The 20,228-nt window shown below is 45.0% G+C and overlaps 1 protein-coding gene across 12 annotated transcripts in view; it reads right to left on the bottom strand.

Annotated features, from left to right (window-relative positions):
- Positions 1-20,228, bottom strand: part of LOC309361785 (5-hydroxytryptamine receptor 2A-like) — a 239,788-nt gene that overhangs the window by 28,725 nt on the left and 190,835 nt on the right. For 2 of the 12 annotated variants that reach the window (XM_081896981.1, XM_081896973.1), the window contains 2 exons: positions 9,319-9,383; positions 6,758-7,413 (listed from right to left, as the gene is read on the bottom strand). In XM_081896981.1, coding sequence (XP_081753107.1) covers positions 6,758-7,145 — 388 coding nt within the window. In that variant the 5' untranslated portion in view covers positions 7,146-7,413; positions 9,319-9,383. Of the gene's footprint in view, positions 1-6,757; positions 7,414-8,900; positions 9,497-20,228 lie in introns of all 12 variants that reach the window. The other 10 variants (XM_081896980.1, XM_081896971.1, XM_081896970.1 and 7 more) reach the window with 8 other exon arrangements.

Genomic DNA, 20,228 nt, shown 5'->3' with positions numbered 1-20,228 from the left:
GTGCGAGAGTTCATGGCCAGAGCAGAACAGGCTCATTAACTGGACTGTGCTGGTGTTGTGACCTATGGTCCAGGAACTTTGCACTGCACAGCAGGGAGATTCAGATGAGGTTCAGCTATTTCCTCAGAGAGATGACCACCATAATTGTACTCAAACCCTGGAGAACACAGCTCTACCACCATGCTCTGGCTCAGAAGATGTGTCAATCTTAGTAAAGAAGGCAAAAGCAATGAATCAAGGCCAGGGCCAGCCAACTCTTCCATCCAGCCTACCCAAGGCTTTGGTTGGCTACAATAGCCTGAGCAGGGCTCCTTGGAGCTGTCCAAGGTCCTGGGCACTTTCTCTGGGAGCTGTCCAAGTTGCATGCTCTCTCTGACTCAATATTGCCTGCCTTCCCTAGCACCCACTTGACCCTAGGTTGTTGTTGTTGTTGTTTAGTCGTTTAGTCGTGTCCGACTCTTCGTGACCCCATGGACCAGAGAACGCCAGGCACCTCTGTCCTCCACTGCCTCCCGCAGTTTGGTCAAACTCATGCTGGTAACCTCGAAAACACTATCCAACCATCTCGTCCTCTGCCGTCCCCTTCTCCTTGTGCCCTCCATCTTTCCCAACATCAGGGTCTTCTCCAGGGAGTCTTCTCTTCTCATGAGGTGGCCAAAGTACTGGAGCCTCAGCTTCACAATCTGTCCTTCCAGTGAGCACTCAGGGTTGATTTCCTTCAGTATGGAGAGGTTTGATCTTCTTGCAGTCCATGGGACTCTCAAGAGTCTCCTCCAGCACCATAATTCAAAAGCATCAATTCTTCGGCGATCAGCCTTCTTTATGGCCCAGCTCTCACTTCCATACATCACTACTGGGAAAACCATAGCTTTAACTATACGAACCTTTGTTGGCAAGGTGATGTCTCTACTTCTCAAGATGCTGTCTAGGCCTGTCATTGCCCTTCTCCCAAGAAGCAGGCGTCTTTTAATTTTGTGACTGCTGTCACCATCTGCAGTGATCATGGAGCCCAAGAAAGTAAAATCTCTCACTACCTCCATTTCTTCCCCTTCTATTTGCCAGGAGGTGATGGGACCAGTGGCCATGATCTTCGTTTTTTTGATGTTGAGCTTCAGACCATATTTTGCGCTCTCCTCTTTCACCCTCATTAAAAGGTTTTTTAATTCCTCCTCACTTTCTGCCATCAAGGTTGTGTCATCTGCATATCTGAGGTTGTTGATATTTCTTCCGGCAATCTTAATTCCGGCTAGGGATTCATCCAGCCCAGCCTTTCGCATGATGAATTCTGCATATAAGTTAAATAAGCAGGGAGACAAAATACAGCCTTGTCGTACTCCTTTCCCAATTTTGAACCAATCAGTTGTTCCATATCCAGTTCTAACTGTAGCTTCTTGTCCCACATAGAGATTTCTCAGGAGACAGATGAGGTGATCTGGCACTCCCATTTCTTTAAGAACTTGCCATAGTTTGCCGTGGTCGACACAGTCAAAGGCTTTTGCATAGTCAATGAAGCAGAAGTAGATGTCTTTCTTGAACTCTCTAGCTTTCTCCATAATCCAGCGCATGTTTGCAATTTGGTCTCTGGTTCCTCTGCCTCTTCTAAATCCAGCTTGCACTTCTGGGAGTTCTCGGTCCACATACTGCTTGAGCCTTCCTTGTAGAATTTTAAGCATAACCTTGCTAGCGTGTGAAATGAGTGCAATTGTGCGGTAGTTGGAGCATTCTTTGGCATTGCCCTTCTTTGGGATTGGGATATAGACTGATCTTCTCCAATCTTCTGGCCACTGCTGAGTTTTCCAAACTTGCTGGCATATTGAGTGTAGCACCTTAACAGCATCATCTTTTAAAATTTTAAATAGTTCAGCTGGAATACCATCACTTCCACTGGCCTTGTTATTTGCAGTGCTTTCTAAGGCCCATTTGACTTCACTCTCCAGGATGTCTGGCTCAAGGTCAGCAACCACACTACCTGTGGTATACAAGGCATCCATTTCTTTCTGGTATAATTCCTCTGTGTATTCTTGCCACCTCTTCTTGATGTCTTCTGCTTCTGTTAGGTCCTTTCCACTTTTGTCCTTTATTATGGAAATCTTTGTACGAAATGTTCCTTTCATATCTCCAATTTTCTTGAACAGATCTCTGGTTCTTCCCATTCTATTGCTTTCCTCTATTTCTTTGCATTGCTCGTTTAAGAAGGTCTTCTTGTCTCTCCTTGCTATTCTTTGGAAATCTGCATTCAATTTCCTGTATCTTTCACCATCTCCCTCGCATTTTGCTTGCCTTCTCTCCCCTGCTATTTGTAAGGCCTCATTGGACACCCACTTTGCTTTCTTGCATTTCCTTTTCATTGGGATGGTTTTCGTTGCTGCCTCTTGTATAATGTTACGAGCCTCCATCCATAGTTCTTCAGGCATTCTGTCCACCAAATCTAAATCCTTAAACCTGTTCCTCACTTCCACTGTGTATTCATAAGGGATTTGACTTAGATTGTATCTTACCGGCCCAGTGGTTTTTCCTACTTTCTTCAGTTTAAGCTTGAATTTTGCTATAAGAAGCTGATGATCTGAGCCACAGTCAGCTCCAGGTCTTGTTTTTGCTGACTGTATAGAGCTTCTCCATCTTTGGCTGCAGAGAATATAATCAATCTGATTTCGATGCTGTCCATCTGGTGATGTCCATGTGTAGAGTCGTCTCTTGTGTTGTTGGAAAAGCGTGTTTGTGATGACCAGCTTGTTCTCTTGACAGAACTCTATTAGCCTTTGCCCTGCTTCGTTTTGATCTCCAAGGCCAAACTTGCCAGTTGTTCCTTTTATCTCTTGACTCCCTACTTTAGCATTCCAATCCCCTATAATGAGAAGAACATCCTTCTTTGGTGTCACTTCTATAAGGTCTTGTAAGTCTTCATAGAATTGGTCAATTTCAGTTTCTTCAGCACAAGTAGTTGGTGCATAAACTTGGATTACTGTGATGTTAAAAGGTCTGCCTTGGATTCGTATTGAGATCATTCTATCATTTTTGAGATTGCATCCCAGTACAGCTTTCGCCACTCTTTTGTTGACTATGAGGGCCACTCCATTTCTTTTACGGGTTTCTTGCCCACAGTAGTAGATATGATGGTCATCCGAACTGAATTCACCCATTCCCGTCCATTTTAGTTCACTGATGCCCAGGATGTCAATATTTATTCTTGCCATCTCATTTTTGACCACCTCCAACTTACCCAGGTTCATGGTTCTTACATTCCAGGTTCCTATGCAATATTTTTCTTTACAGCATTGGACTTTCCTTTCGCTTCCTAGGTTGTAGAGAGCTCCTAAACACAATGCCCTCAGTAGGAGGCCCTCCTCAGTGAGCCCATCTCCTCCCTGCTGGCACCCCATGGCCTGTTTCCTGAGATGAATCTGCAGAATTGGGCAGAAGGAGAGTGCAAAATAAGTGAAGGCTGCTGCTCTCTCCTCACCCATGTCCCTGCTTGCTTGCTTAGAAGAGGGCACGTGAACAGGCAGTGATGGCACAGCAAGGAGGCTTGGGGTGTGTGATGATGGTCTCCTTGGACGACACTGTGGGCTTTGGCAAGTGCTCAGGGATGCCTATCTTGAATAGAACCATCATCATGCTTTGTGAATGATGAGGTTTTTTTTATTGAAGTCTTCATAATACAATAAAATAGCTGCTACAAAAAATGCAAATAGGATACAGAGTCCTCTCTTAAAAGTAATTCTTAGCCCTCCCCACCTACAGAAGATAGTAACTCCTCCCAGCTCTCACTTGGAGACCGACATTTCCATATCTCTTAACCAGGGTCCTTCATCAACCTTTTACCATCCCCATGAATATATACTCTGGACCTTAATAAAGCCCACAGACATGGACTTCAGAGAAAGAAAACAAACAAACAAACAAACAAACAAACAAACAAACATGAAAGGGACAATGAGAGAAGAGAAGAGAAGAGAAGAGAAGAGAAAGAAAATAAAAAGACAAAAGAAACATTAGAGAAAGCTACCAAAAAGTCCTTCCAATTTTCCATTTGCTAGTTATATTAAACAAGTGGAGCATGGACATTCAGTCCATGTTAACACCCATCTTCTCCACTTTCTATTAAGCAATATTTCGTTTAAGTCAAGGTGTTTTAGAATCATTCATTTCTTTTTCCCATTAAAAGTCCAAGACGGGTTCCCAAATTGTTGTTATTATTGGTAAATGTCAACCATATTTTCCCTTTAATATTAACTTTACCTCCATTAATTCCCACCACTGTAACTCCACACTGAATGATAGTAAATTCTTCCCTCCATGTTCATTTTAAAATCTCTCCACTGTGATCACATACTGGGATAATATTCCATAATTATTTTCTTAATATATATCCTTTAGTTCATGTCCAGTTCTGTATATTCACATTTCATTTCCTGTTGTATTTCCATGCCTATCTTGATGCCAACCCTGTGACCAGGGCCAACTGAACTACCCGAAGGCATCAACACAGAGATACAAAGCTTCCTTATATTTAACCAAACCCTTGGCCCATCTCCTCCAGTAATGTCCACTCTACTTGAGAACCTATAGAATTGAGCCCAGAAAAGGCGGGGAACTTTCTATGGTTCTGCTGTTGAAGAGCCTTTATGCTGGGAGTGCTGGGTGGGAATTGAATCAGGGACCAGACACACATAAAGCAGTGTATTCTGCCAGGAAGCTATTGCCTGCCCCCCTTAGGGACAGCACACCTTCCAGGATTCTAAGACCACAGCAGTGACATCAACAGTCTGCTGTAATTCTGAGGAATGCTAGAGGGCAGCACCAATCAGCAGAAATGCTAAAGAAAGCGAAGTGTGATTTACAGCAGAAATACTCCCCCTACCCACAAATCCTGACATAACTCAGATATATATATATATATATATTCCACCTCTCAAGACATTCTATGTCTCTAGGGACATTCAAACCACTCTCCTCCCCACCCTGCTTCCTTGTGCATTTTCCATTTGGTTCATAGCAAGATGTCAAGGCCCTCCTATTGGAGGCTGCTCCTTTAAGGCAAAGGGGGTACTGCCCCACCCATCTTAGCCTGCCCCACCTGCCTCCTTACTTACAGCTGGTCAGTGGGTGGCTCTTGCCTGTCATTTTGCTCTGGCTTCACTTGCAGTTGGTCTCATTGTCTTCCACCCTCCTAGCCCCAATAGTCGCCAGCCAATAGTCAATCAGCCTCAGAGGTATTGGGCCAGGATGCTACCCAAGAGGTGTGAGCTGAGTTGACACATGCAGAGGAAAGGGGCATGCAGAGGAAAGTCCTGGGGTGGCAGAGTGCACTTCAGACTCTAGCCCTGATGGCCGTTTTACCCCGCTGCCAGAGGCATTATACTTGGAATCACAAGAGGGGAGAGTGCTGTTGCACTCAAGTCATGCTCATGGGCTTCTGGTTGGCCACTGTGAGAAAAGGATGCTGGACTAGATGGGGCATTGGCCTGATCCAGCAGTGATCACATTCAGGAATGTCACCTAGGTTAAGAAAACCAGCCCAAACTACCTTTCCTTGCAAGTAAAATAACTAGTTAAAGGCTTTCTCTTTGATGGACTGGCTTCCTAGCTACAGGGAGCTTCCACACTGAGGAGCAACTTTCACCTGCAGCCCAGCATCGCATGTAATTAACACCTCCTGCAGCCCACCTAGAGAAGAAATGAAGGAGTGACTCCCCCTTAGCCCTTGAGATGCTGCTGTACTGCAACTCCCATTATCCCCAGCAAGAAGGACAATGGTCAAGGATGTACTCCAACATCACTTTAAGGGAACCACATTGGCTTGTTAGCATCCATTTGTCTCAAGAAACAATGGAGTGCACCTCCAGCGGTGAAGTCAAACTATTGTGTCAGCAGCACCAAAGTGACCTCCCCAGGGTGCAAGCCTGGACAGTGTGTGTGAAGATCCTGGGCTGCCCAGACGACAAGACCCCTCTCTCGCTATTGCTGAGGTGGTCCAAAGAAAAGCAGAGCAATACATTTGGCACCAGCTTGGCTGCAGGAGTTCCCAGAAGGAGGCATACAAGGTGCCACCCAACCATCTTAGGGACTCCACTCTGGATTTGTGTAGGGTTTACTCCTGAGCCAGTCTTCTCCTAAAGATATCCCATAAGCCAGTGGAAATTTAGGATCAGAGTTCTCCTTCTCCTAGATGAAGTACCTTTCCAGGTTGATGAGCCCCATCTGCCCCTCACTTCCCTCTACAGTACATGCAGAAACCGCTTTCTTGATTGTTGGACCCATTAGTGGTCTCATCCACTCAATCTTCCAGAGCATGTCTTGGCATGCAAGGGAATTCCTTAACTCACAGAGGGTTTGAGACCCATTGGCTCCCCTCAACTGGTTTAGCCAGCAGTCAAAGCCCTTCCTGGGGTGTAGCTGCTGTCACATGCTCATAGCTTCTGGGAGCCCCAGGTGAGAGCAGGGTGGGACAAAAGGTGGACAAACTAGCCCAGAAGGAGCACAATGTGTCCCCCACCAAAGGCACTACCCCTCCCCTAACACCTCACACACCCAAATTGGCTACTCCTCTAATTTATTAGGCTCAATGTGCTTCAGTTAAGAACTTCGTCAGGGCTTCTGTGAAGGAGGAATAACCATCACTGCCTGCACAGAGCAGGTCTTTACCTGCAGAAATCAGAGGAGTCAGAAAAGGCTTTAAAAACCCACCTGCTGTCCAGTTAAGGGCTATGTCCTCCCAGTCCATCTGGCTTCAACTTGAACAAAGGCAGTGACTTACCGTAAAGAATGGTGATGAGGGAAACTGGCATGACAAGGATGCCCACCAACATGTCCGCCACTGCCAAGGACATCAGGAAGTAGTTGGTGGCATTTTGGAGCTTCTTCTCCAAGGAGACTGCCATGATGACCAGAATGTTCCCTCCAATAGTCAGTAGGATAATGATCAGGATGAGGAGGGCAGGCCAGTTCTTGTCCCCGATGGACTTCCGAGGGGCTGCTGCCTCCTCAGAGACATTCAGAGGATCGGATGTTGGTGAAGTCTGATTCAGAGTCAAATTGTGGCTCAGTGGCCCGGACATCAGGCCACTGTGTGGGCTAAAGTCTACTGGGACTGATACTGTTGTAAGGCCAACAAGAACCCCAGCCCCATTAGTGGCACTCATCATTCATGCCAGTAATTGCCCCCTCTCCTTAAGAGCCCCTCAGTGTTAATCCCTTTTTCATTGGAAATAAGGTCCAAGGCAATAACTGGATCTCGTGGCACCAGGGCCTCCAAGGTACTTGGCCTTCCATAGTGGATGAAAGCTTGTAGAAGCCACAGCGGAGTTCTTCCGGGATACCGTGAAGGCAGGACTCCGTGGCTTGAGAGGACCAATGGGCAAGAGGCAACGGGATCTTTGAAAGAACATCCAACTCATACTCAAGGTCAGCATTCTGCAAAGGAAAGACAGAGGCACCCTCATTTTTGCAGCAATCAGAGCAGAGCCAGGGCTGGATCACACATGAGCATTCCATCCTACCAAGCCGGATGCAGCCCGCAAGCCACATCTCCCAGCTGATACTCAACGATCCCACCTCCTCCTTTTTGCAGTCCTAGGAAGGCAGTGATCAAAAGGTCTATCATGCTTCTGATGGGTCTCCATCCTTGGCTGAGGAACTATGTTCAGCACACAACTTCTGCAGGTTAGCCGAGGAGCCATGCGTAATTTGAAGAGGACCTCTCTGGTTTTACTCATGTCAAGAGCTCTATCTGGCCCAGGAAACCTTCCACCAAAATGAACCCACTGGTCTTCCAAGACCTTCTGCTGTTTCTACAGCAGCAGACTGAACATGCCTGCCACCCCTCTGGAATTCTACCTATGGCAGGCAGATCTCCCAAGCCAATTTTGAAAAGGAAGGCCAAAAATAGGCCACTGCCCTAAATGGAACTGTTCAGGGCCATTAAACACATCTTGGCATGAAGCAGGAGAACTATAAATAAAAGCAAGGGGTCCAGACACATGCTGTCCTGGGGACTGAATTTTGGCTAATATACTTCAACTGTAAGTCTAATTTGAGAGAGCTGTGTTGGAAGTCATGCAAAATAAGGAAACCAAGAAAAGAAAGAAAAACTAGACTTTGGGTGTATTGCATGTTATTTCCTTAAAAGACACAACAACCATTACCCCCCTAAACTAAAAGGTTCTCCCCCTCTAAAGATGGGTCAGAGGGACACATGATTGGATTGTATGCTATATAAATTATACATGGTATGGTGAAAGAGGGTATTGGGAGGGGGGGGAATCTCCTTCTGTCATTTGGCTCATCCAGCCCAGCAGCATGTTTTCAGAGTGGCCAACCAGATGCCTCAGGAAAGGCCCCAGACAGGACCAGAGCACTAGAGCATTCTCCTTTCCTGTGGTTTCCAGCAACTGGTATTCAGAAGCATTATTTCCTCCAGCTGTGGACATTGTAGCTAGAGAGACTTTAGTTGCAGACACAGGTGACACAATTTTAGCCATGGTTCAATTCATCCTGCTTTTGGCCACTGCTGTGTTCAAAAGGAAGAGTTCAGCTGTAGTGCTGTGTTTAAAAAAGAGCTCAGCCCTTCCAGAGATGGGCAAGGAATTTGCTTTCAAAGCACTTGCTGCAAGCTGTGTATGTGTAACTGGCCCAGGTAGCCCACAATGCTACACAAAAGATGCCCATTCAGTTCTCTCCCAATCCATCACCCTCTCTATGTCGTTTCACTTGTCCGCAGTCAGAAGCAAACACATAATTACAGCCAGAGGGGTGGCCTGGCTGCAGAAAGCCAGAGCCCTAATCAATGGCAGCATCTGAACAGCAACTATAAACAATTAACCCCACCCCCCTATTTCCAGGTATGCAGTGGAAGGAAAGAATAATAATTCTTCCCAAACCTGGCACAGCCAGACACTTACTAAGGAGGAGGAAGCCAGGTAGAAAAGTCATTATTAGCTCCAGCTGAAAGTTGCAGGACAATGCCGTCAGAGCAGAAGGGGATCTATTGAAGTAGTAAAAACTCCAAGGGAACTGAAATACATTGATGAGGGTTTATTAAGGCTCAATTACAGAGCTGCTGTTCAGACCTGCCAGATATATTCTTGTGAGGGCTGTGAAAGTGAAACAGCCACGTTTACTGGAGAGAGAGAGTAAAAAGACGGGAGGGAGAGCAGATAAATGAAAGAGCTTTTTGAAGACAAAACAGGAATGGAAACATTTCCCATTAAAGGGGGGGGAGAGAAACCCACACAGCAGTGCTTCCCCTGTTCAAAATCCAGCACGCTAAATAGCTTTCAGAGCATTTTATGTGGGTGACAGCTCGCTCTCTTCACATACCAGGTACCGGGATGCTGAATGTTCGTGATCTCCCACACAGTTTGTTCCTGTCGCCTTCTGTATTGCTTGCAGTCCATGTGAAAGATGGAACGAGAATTAAGACTCAAGGTGGTGATTGCTGAGGGGTTTTTTTCTTTGTAAAAACAACAACAAAGCACTTCCCATCACCTATTCTGCACTAAGAAAATTCACAAAGAGTGCATTTTAAGAAATGTAGAAAATGCATATATTCCACATGTGTCGACTAAGTTCACATGCATAGTGCACAATCTACATTCGAACCTTATGAAATTCATCTTTCTGAACAGCAATTCTTCACCTTGTGGTATTTATTATTTATTCATTCATTGTGTTTATATCCCAGCATTTTTCCCTCCAAGGAGCTCAAGGTAGTGCATGTGGTTCTCCCGCTTCTCATTTAATCCCCACAACAACCCTGTGAGGTAGGTTAGGCAGAGAGGTCACCTAGTGAGCTTCATGACTGTGTGGGGATTCAAACCCTGGTTTCCCAGGTCCTAGTCGGACACTCACCACTACACCACACTGAACAAAATTGTACATTGCTATCTGCCACACCAATCTCTGAGTAGTGTGAGATTCCAAGGGCCCATGCACCTATAAGGGGTTCATGTTTCCTTTGGAAATGAGGCACAGCAGAGATTGTGTCTTTATTATATATGATTTACCGATACATGTATAAACAACCAGAGCCTATGATGGCGGAGTTCACAACATTCACACCCTAAGAGGGTCTTGCTTCTCACATAAACACAGCAGCCAATATATGCAAAAACACACTAGCCATGGCTCGGCCTCCCTTCAGTTTGCTGTGTTTTACAGACAGCAACTATTTTCTCTAGCTCACATTATCCCACTATTGCTATCCCAAATACAACTCTGCTTGCAACTCACAACTCATAGCAATATTTTTTGTACTAGGGGCCACCACCCCTGCTTGCTCTGCTCATCAATCATCAATCATCCCTTTGCCCTTTTCCCACACCTAACCAAACACCCTCCCTTTATCCTTCACTCCCCACCCACTCACAAGAGGAAGCCAGCAGTAAATCACACCTTGTAAGTTGGAGTTAACTCTTTATTAGCAAAACCACTATCAACACAGGAGGGTTGCATCTAATGAGCACAGCAATCATCACCAAGAGGTCTTGTCCCCATGAAGCAGTTGCTAAAGGTCCCTTCCATCTCACAGCTGTCTAAGTCCTTTCCTCTCCAGGGCCTTTTTCAAGCAATCAGAGATCAAGCCTGCATGCCACCAACCTCTCCTCCACCCTTTTCATTCCTCTTCTGGGAGACAAGTGGGGAGGGGATCTTTTTGCAGCAGGAGGGGGAGATACCCATGACTCTGTACCAGCCTGACTCATCCCTGCCTTGGACCTCCTGCTCTCCTGCTTCAGCTTCTGCCTCTGATTCTGGACTTCACTCTGCCACAGACTCTCCCTGCTCACCAAATCCTGTTACCTCTTTGGCTTCTAACGCCTCCTCCTCCCAGTCTTCTCCCTCTTCTCCTGTTGACCACTTACCAACACCCCACTACAAATTCCTTGGTTCTGAGCCTTCTTCCCTTGGGGGTTTCTCAACTGGTGCCTCCCACAATTCCTCTGCATCCAACCAGTCCATTGCACCCAGTCACTCACTCAGTTACCTGTCTCGCAAAACCCCTCCCCTCCTTCCTCAACTCCCTTGTCTATCACCCCAACCACCTCATTTTGAAAGAGGGTGAAGCACTTCTAAGAGCAATTTGCTAAATTAAACAATTTGCTTGGGCCATTTGGCTATTGCTCATGCTACAGTTGGCATGGCTGTCTATTGGGGGCCACACAAACTGCAGAGCATGATGACACCTTTTTATGCATATAGGAAGATAGGCTGAGCACTGCCTGGATCAGACTTCCCAACCCACTCCCTAAACTCAGGACTTTCAATCTTTGCTATCATGTCAGCCTTGAAGCCCCCTTTGTCATTGCAAGAGACAGATATCAGGGTGTGGCCATGGGGAAGCTAACTTCCCAGACTTTAATTGGTACTTCTCACAGGTCAATATGCTCCAAAAAAACCACCCTCGGTACAATAGCGGAAGAGAAGTTTTAATGTCAGGTATCAAATGCCAGCATCTCACTTGACCTTCAGTACAATGCCCTGTACTTAACTCAGTAGAACAAGCTGAACTCAGTAAATTAAAGGAACAAATATTAACGTCTCTTGTAATAAAAGCATGAATTATGCATACATTGCCTCTGCTAGCTGTGAATTCTTAGCTTCTGTTTCATCCTCCCTGGATCGTAAGCCTCCCCTTCCTTTCACTAATATCCAGCCTAATGACTTTTCAATTCATTTTGGGTTTAATATGTGGCAGAACTCTGGCAATTAGTTCAGAGCAAGCAGGGCCCCTGCAACAAAATGTTGTGATGTATCCCTGGTGTGTACGTGTTACCTGAGGTTGCGGCTGAGAGTGAATCACAAAAGATAGCATCAGAGATGGGAGTTGATGCTCTAACTTGGGTCTTCCCTTCTTTGCAAAACCTTATTTAAGTATTCTTGATTTTTGAACATTTAAAAGTGCAGCCAGGCTGCAGGCAGGTCAGTGGAGCACCAGGCTTTTGCTTGTAACTGTTTGGTCCCTGTTTCGTTCCACTAGTTCTATACTTTCTATGAAGGGGTCCAATGGGCTTTTCATTTGACCCCCCCACTTTTTCCAGGAAATCCCACTTTTTACAGTTGAATCAGAACAAATGTCAGTCCACAGTAAACTCAGTTGATGTTTGTTATGATTCCGAGGTAAACAGTGGACTCATGCCTAGAAAACATGAGAGCTGGTTGGGATCCCTGGTCAAAAATTCCCCATATGCCTCAGGATTGCAGCAAATGCCAGTCTACTAAACTTGCCACCCTCAGACCTCCTCCCAAATCAAATCAAGCACTCGAGCTCCTACAGGCTGCCTTGCTTTGGAAGAAAACTGAATCCTGAAGGACTGTTTTGAATAAATAGCCCAAACACTCCCATACAGGGGTGCCAACTTGAATAAAATATGGGGGGGGGGCAAGTAAGCCCTGCTAATCAATCACATGGTGTGGTCTACACATCCCATTTGAATGGCAATGCCTATTCACTTTGGGGTCCCTGGCCTCTCAAATACTGTACGGGGGGGGGGGGGCAGAGTGACCACGGCTACTAGCAGTTGGCACCTATGTTCCCATATGGGCAGTTTGAGAATCTTTAGTTTGGGGTTTGTGTGTGTGGTGGGGGGACACTTATCCACAAAAGGCAAAGGTGATAAACTATTTAGGAAATGAGAGGAGCTCTTGCAAGCAGCAAGAATTGGCTGTTTTGTCACCCCATTATTACATGGCAAGGCAATTGTTCTGAGGGTGTTGATCACACTGACTGCAACAAGACACAAAGACACGGCAGGTCAACAGGCACCAAAGTGACACTCCATGAACCAGAATGGCAGAAAAAAATAAAACAAGCAAGGAGGTTTCTAGACTGTCCAAGCTGAGCATGTCTGTCCACTAGACATTCCCCCCCTACCATTTTTTTTTGCCTAAAGTGACTCACATTTTGTCAGGGAGATAGTGGTAATGTGGACAGATGAAAGTTAGCAGACAGGATAAAAAAGAAAGGGGTGGATTCTTATTGCCAGACTTAAAGATATACTATGAAGTGTCCTGCCTGACCTGGCTAAGGGATTGGATGAAATTAGAAAATACAGATGTATTGGATTTAGAAGGTTGTGGCAACAAATTTGGGTGGCATGCATATCTACAGTATGACAAAGTTAAAGTTCATAGACGTTTTTTGAACTACGCTATAAGAAAACCACTTTATGAGGTATGGACAAGATACAAAGATCTATTAGAGCGGAAAACACCATGTTGGATATCACCAGTAGAAGCAATATCAGTTAAAAGATTAAACATAAAAGGTAATTGGCCTACATATGGGGAGTTGCTAACAGAAATGGATAATGAGTTAAAAATGAAGCCATATGATGAAACGAGTGATAAGTTAACAGGTTGGTTGCAATATCATCAAATAAATGATATTTTCCTGCTTGGCAGGGGGTTGGACTTGATGGCCCTTGTGGTCTCTTCCAACTCTATGATTCTATGATATATTTAAAAAAGATAAAAATAAGAATGGCTCTGAGACTTTAGATTGAAGCTAAAAACCGATCTGTTGGAAGGTAAAACAAAAATATTATCGAAAATGTATGATTTACTTTTGGAATGGTATACAAAAGAGGAAGAGGTTAAGGAAGTGATGATAAAATAGGCAAAAGATATTGGGCACAATATTCAATTTGAAAACTGGTCAAAATTATGGAATGTCGGAATGAAATTCAGCGCATGTATGGCATTGAAAGAAAATATAATGAAAATGATGTATAGATGGTACTTGACACCAACTAAATTAGCAAAAATGAGAAATAAGAATTGTTGGAAATGTAATGTTAAAGAAGGAGATTTTTATCATATGTGGTGGACCTGTGATAAAGTTAAAGTATTTTGGGAAAGTATTTACAATGAATTAAAAAAAAATGTTTAGATACACCTTCCCCCCCAAAACAGAAGCATTCTTGCTGGGAAAGATAGGAGTGGAAATATCAAAAGTAGATCAAAAACTGTTTATATATGCCACAACGGCAGCTAGAACCTTAACAGGCCGAAAATGAAAACAGCAGAAGTTACCAACGGTTGAAGAATGGCAGATGAAGATGATGGACTATGCGGAACAGGCAAAGCTGACCGGGAAAATTCAAAACCAGAGCGACCAAGCGTTCCAGAGAAGTAAGTGGAATAAATTTATACAATACACTGAGAATCATTGTACACTTATAGAGACACTAGCAGGACTGAGATAAAAGCCATAACGTTTAAAATAAGATAGATTCTATTTGTGATTAAGGTTGGTTAATAAGTTAAGATATATATAGAACTGAGATGTTATAAATGTGTGGAGATAATAATGTGTTATAAGAAAACCAGAAGATGGGTGGAGGGAAGTTGAGAGCTCGGCAGAGCAAAAGATTTTATAAAAAGTGTTATGATGTTATAAAATTGTTAAAAATGGAAAATCAATAAAAATATTGTTGTTGTTGTTTTAAAAAATGAAATTTAGTAGACAGTGCATTGTCATTTTGATGGTGAAGAAACACAGTGTGGGGTTATTGTTTGTGAAGCAAATGAGAATTATTTCTGCAGCAAGAGAGGGGAAAATATTTCAGCAGAAGCCAGAGATGCATCCCATGTATGACTCAATAATGAAACACACACACACACACACACACACACACACACACACACACACACCACATATCTCAGTCAGAGACAGGAATGGGGAAGAGTTAGCCTAATGAGTGAAAGGCCTAGTATGCTCAATGGTGTGGTAGAAATAAAATTGAGATTGTGAAGTCCATAAGCTTATCAAGACAATGCCAGCTTCTTCTGTTAAGCAAGAAGTCCAGAAACAGTCCTACATGAAAGGATTTTGTACATGCGTGTAGAATTGCAGCAAAAGAATCCCCCTCTTAACTACCATTTTTGTGCCATAATTCTCTGATCTTCCTGTGAAGTTTTCCCACTGTACATTACTCAAAAATCTAAAAAAAAGGTTTAAAAAAACAATGCTAGCCTGAGAGCCTGATTCCCCAGGGATGCTTCTTGGAAGATGTTTGAAAGGTACAAAGATATTTCCAAAGGAGTTTCCATCTTGTCTAAAGACATCTGAACATGCTGCTCTCAGGTCTATCTCACCTGCTCTTGCTTCCTGTCATGAAAAGAGCTCTTCTAGATCCCATCAAGGGTCCCATTATCTCAGTGTCCTGTTTTCTGTAGTGGGACAACCAGACACACCCAGAAAGCCCACATCCAGAGCACTGGCCTCCTCCTTCTACTGTGCAGTTCCAGGGCCGATAAACACCTGATGTAGGTGGCTATAAACAGATTCCTATGCTGCATGGTATGGTATGTTCAGTTGCCTGGTGGTGCTAGCTTGCTTCCTCCTCCTCTTGCTGCACCCACAACCCACATAACAGGAAGTCAGTCCCCAGTTAGAATATTGCTGTGAGTTTGGAAGGTTAGCTTGCATGATGCCTGAGTCCCTTGTAATTCCTGTGTTCCTGAATCCAGCAAAGGCTAAAAATCTAACTGAGGATTCATTTGTTGAATTAGTCAGACAACGGTCATTGTTACCACTTAAGCATGGTCATTAGTCTGACAAAGGAAGCTGCTCTGTGCCAGAAGACACTTGGGTGTGGGTGGGCGGGCTCCCTCCCCTCACCTGGATGGCAGTGAGAAAGACAATAGCCAAAGCTGAGTGTGTGAGAGAGCAGGAAGTTAAAAGCAGGCAGAAGCCAGAGAGGGAGAGCCATGCTTGATTCCTGCTTGTGCCTATGGGAAAAGCAAGACCTTCTGGGCTGTTATCCAGAAGTTCGGCAGTTCGAATCCCCGTGACGGGGTGAGCTCCCGTTGTTCAGTCCCTGCTCCTGCCAACCTAGCAGTTCAAATGCACGTCAAAGTGCAAGTAGATAAATAGGTACCGCTCTGGCAGGAAGGTAAACGGTGTTTCCGTGCGCTGCTCTGGTGTGCCAGAAGCACCTTAGTCATGCTGGCCACATGACCTGGAAGCTGTATGCCGGCTCCCTCGGCCAATAAAGCGAGATGAGCGCTGCAACCCCAGAGTCGGTCACGACTGGACCTAATGATCAGGGGTCTCTTTACCTTTTTATATAAGCAATATATCCTAAAGGCAGTACAGTCTCTGCTGAGCCTCATTCACGAAGGAAACACAAACCTGTGTAAGCACCCAGAACACCTGGAATCTTGCACTGCTTGGAGATTAGTGTGGCATGCAACAATACTATTTACCCTACTCTGCCCAAGGGCAACATTCCCTTATAGGCAACTTTCTGAGAGTCCTATGACAGTGGTGGGCATAGCCATAGGCAGACATGGGCACAGACATGCGTGCAATTTTTACAATTATGTACTGGGCTGCTTTATACACACACTCACATGCCCTTCTCTATTCTTATATACAGGCAAGCAAGAGAAATGATCAGTGTTCAAGGGTACATTCCAGCCATGAAAAAAATCAAATGGGGGCAGGGAGGGACATGGCCTTGAGACAGTTCCCAGGGCCAAAGGGAGAAATGTTGAGGGCCACATCCACCCGTTAGAATACATCTTCTGGGTGTAAGAACTATGGTATGCAATGCTAGTGCTACTTGAAGTAGACCTGCTGGAATGAATGAACCCAAGTTAGCCACCTGTGTTAACTATAATAGGTCTCTTCTGAGCAGGACTAACACTGGAAAGAACACTGAAAGTTTATAAGCAAAGCTGAACCACTCGCAATAACCCTCTGAAAAATTACCAGAATCCGTGCAGGGGTGCACTGAAGTTAGAAAATGTCTTAGCTCCAGATTTTGCTCCTTTCTCTTACAAGCTATGTTCATAAATTGAACTGTGCATCAAAATAAAATAGAAAAATATATTTTATTATTATTTTGCTTTTGGCAGGGCAAAGAAATGAGGCATTTATCTGCAGAATGGCTAGGTCTTTTTAAGCTTTTCCCTAGGCTGGTCTGTGCTTTGGCTCTTGCCAGCTCTTTGGAGTGCAGTTAATCAGCTGAAATAAAAAATAATTACCTTTGGAGATTTGTATCTCCCTTATTTTACCTGAAATTCTAAGCTGCTTTAGAAGACATTGCCATTTAGGGAATGCTCCAAGGCTCTTTCAGCACAACTTGTTTGCAAGCTACCCTTGCTTTCCTGATCTCAGCCAAGGAGAATTCCCAGTTGCACCAGACACCTAACCACCCCGTCCACCAAGGACTCATTTGCCAGGCTGGTTCCTAAGTACAGAGCCTAGTTGCAACCCAGTTGTTCATCCCTTCCACCAAGAACTTCTGCTATGTCACTGAAACAAACAAACAAACAAACAAACAAACAAACAAACAAACAGGCTTTGCTAGAAGATAAGACACTGTCCTACTCTAAAGCCAGCTTCATACTGTTACTTTGAAGCACTATGATACCACTTTAAACAGCCAAAGAATTCTGGGAGCTGTAGTTTGCTAAGGGTGTGGTGAGTTGTTAGGAGACCCTATTACCCTCCCAGAGCTACAGTTTCCAGATAAGTTTAACAATCAATCCCTTTCCCCAGGGCACTGTGGGAATATATCTCGGGAAGGGGACAAGGGAGAACAGCCACCTAACAACTCTAAGCTAACGACAGCTCCTTAATTATTTTGGGGGGAGCCACAGCTTTTTGAAGTGGTATTACATTGGTTCAAATGCACAGAGTGGATGTGACCTTAGTCACTGTCCAAAGGAAACACATATACAAAGGTGTAGTTGCTTTTATAATGAAAAGAAGAACAGCAAGTGTAAATCAGTGAATTCTGCTCCTGATTTCATTTCTGCAAGAACACCTGCATTATCCAGTATCCCCGGCCTGACACCAACGCTCCCTCTTCTCCCACCAAATTAAGCCCGCTTCCCAATGAAGCTCCTGTCAGGTGCAGTTTGAGAAAGTGTTGGATGCCTCCTAGATTTGGAGACTGCTTGTCTCTCCTTCTGTGCCATCAATGGAAGCTGTGGGTGCCCAGCATGAGACTACTGGCTGCCACACGTCATCTCTTTTTCTCTTCTTTTCTATTTTCCCCAGCAGAAGAGGTGGTTGTCCCAGTTACGGGATGAATCAGCCCTCCATGTTAACAATGACTCAGGAGCGGGAGGTTTATTTTATTTCATTCTCCCTCCCCCCCCCCCGTGGTTCCAGCAGGCTTTGTCTCAATAGGGCGCTGCTGATGAAATCACAGTGATTCCCCCCCAAACGCCTCTCCTTAATGCCAAAAGTACAACCCTTTATCCAGTCCCCAGCAATGAAGTTAATGGTGGGGAGAAGAAACAGCCGTGATCAGAAAACCTCAGCCAGCTTGTGATGATTTGTGAATCTTCAATGAAGTTGCAGGCTGCATAGGGGTGCTCCCCCCCCCATGCATTCTGCCCCTCCTCCCACATGGCATCTCCAGAGGAATGACAGCCTGATAACATTCACATTTCCCTCAGGGCTCTTGTACAGAAAAACCCTTTTACCTGCTGCTCTGTGGAAAGACCCTGGGGGCAGGCTGTGGGCCTCCCTTTGTCCAATCCATAGCCCATCCTAGATAGCTGCCAGAAGTGCAGAAGTCCTAAGAATGCAAGAAGAGCCATGCAAGCAGATTAGGCCAAAGGGGCTCCTGGACCAGACAGGCTATGGGTATGCTTGCCATACATCAGTAAAATTCCTGACATGTCCTGGTCTACAGGTGTAAAAATGATGTAGGGGGGAATTTGGCTGAATCAGCAAAATGTCAGGGGAAACCCAGATGTATGGCAACGTGATGGAAATAGCAGTGGAAACAGCTCCAGAAGCTTAAAATCACTATTTTGGGGGGGAGGCTTTCCCCCCAAAAACTCAACAATTATGGGGTCTTCCTAAAAAAAAAAAAGTACAACAACTTTGCAGGTGCCAGGAATTTGAAATATGGCAACCCTAGAGTGGGCCCTAGCGAGGCTCTTTTTGTGCAACATTAGCACTCTGTTGAAGGTCTGAGGGGTGCTCTGGAGACAGAACAGGGCTATGAATGGATACTAGTCACCATGGGTGCCATCTTGAATAAAATATGGGGGGGGGGATTTCCAAGTAAGCCCTGCCCTGCATAATCGATCACATGATGTGGTGCACGGACGCCATTTGAATGGCAATGCCCATCAAGTCTACGGTGGTGCCCACATCAAATATTTTATATCAAAGACCTCTTGACCCCTAGGAATTGGCTCCTATGCTAGTCACAATAGCTGTAAATTGCCTCCATTGTTAAAGGCAGTGTGTTCTCTGAATGCTGGTTGCTAGGAACTGCAAGTGAGGAGAGCGGTTGTTGCGCCTGGATCCTGCATTCGGGCTTCCCTTAATAGGCATCTGGTTGACCCCTGAGAGAACAGGATTCTGGATTAGGTGTTCTCTCAGGGGCCAACCAGATGCTCATTACGGGAAGCCTGAATGCAGGACCTGAGCGCAACAACAGCTCTCCCCACTTGAAATTCCCAGCAAAGAGAGTGCACACTGCCTTCAACAACTGAGGCAAGATACACCTCTGCCCATAGCCTAACTAGTCCAGCATCCTTTTCTCTCTGTGGCCAGCCAGATGCCCATCATAGGAAGGCCCCCCCCAGCAGGATCTGAATGCAACAGCACTCTCTCCACCTGTGATTCCCAGCAACTGACCTCCTGAATCCAACATTAACTTCAACAGGTTCCAAATGCAGCAGCCTGGTTAGTGGTCTGGCTTGCGCTTAGTTCTCCATTTTAAAACAGCTGCATTGCTTGCCAAGGCCCAACTGAAGATGCTCACATTTGTGCTTAAATCCTTACATGGCTTTGGCCCCCCAAACCACCTCCTTCCCTAAAGACCTCCTTGGATGTGAAGATCAGACAATGGTAGTTCTATTGATAGTTCTGCTGCCTCCAGAATTGTGGAGATCCTTCCCTAGAGAGGTGTGCTTGGCACTATCACTATACAATATTCATCAAGTTTTAAATGTGGTATTTTAAGTTGTTGTGACTTGCCCTGGGACGTCAGGGCAGGCAAACAGCAGCAGCAGCAGCAACAACAACAACAACAACAACACACAGCCATTTGGGCTAGTAGTTATTGACAGCCTTGTCCTCTGAATGGTAGTAATTCTCCAAGCTCTCAGGATGATGTTGTATAATGTAATCGGCTGGTAAACAAATTAGGTGTGCTAAATTGGCAGTACAGGACCCACCTCCCCCAAAGCAATTCATGCAAATATGCCTTTATAGAATCCAAATGGAGGCCTATGCAAATACCCAGAGACTT

This window comes from Podarcis melisellensis, assembly GCF_964234715.1.
Source record: "Podarcis melisellensis genome assembly, chromosome: Z".
NCBI lineage: Eukaryota > Metazoa > Chordata > Lepidosauria > Squamata > Lacertidae > Podarcis > Podarcis melisellensis.
The sequence above is the reverse complement of the archived record's forward strand: the minus strand, read 5'-3'. Positions and strand labels throughout refer to the sequence as shown.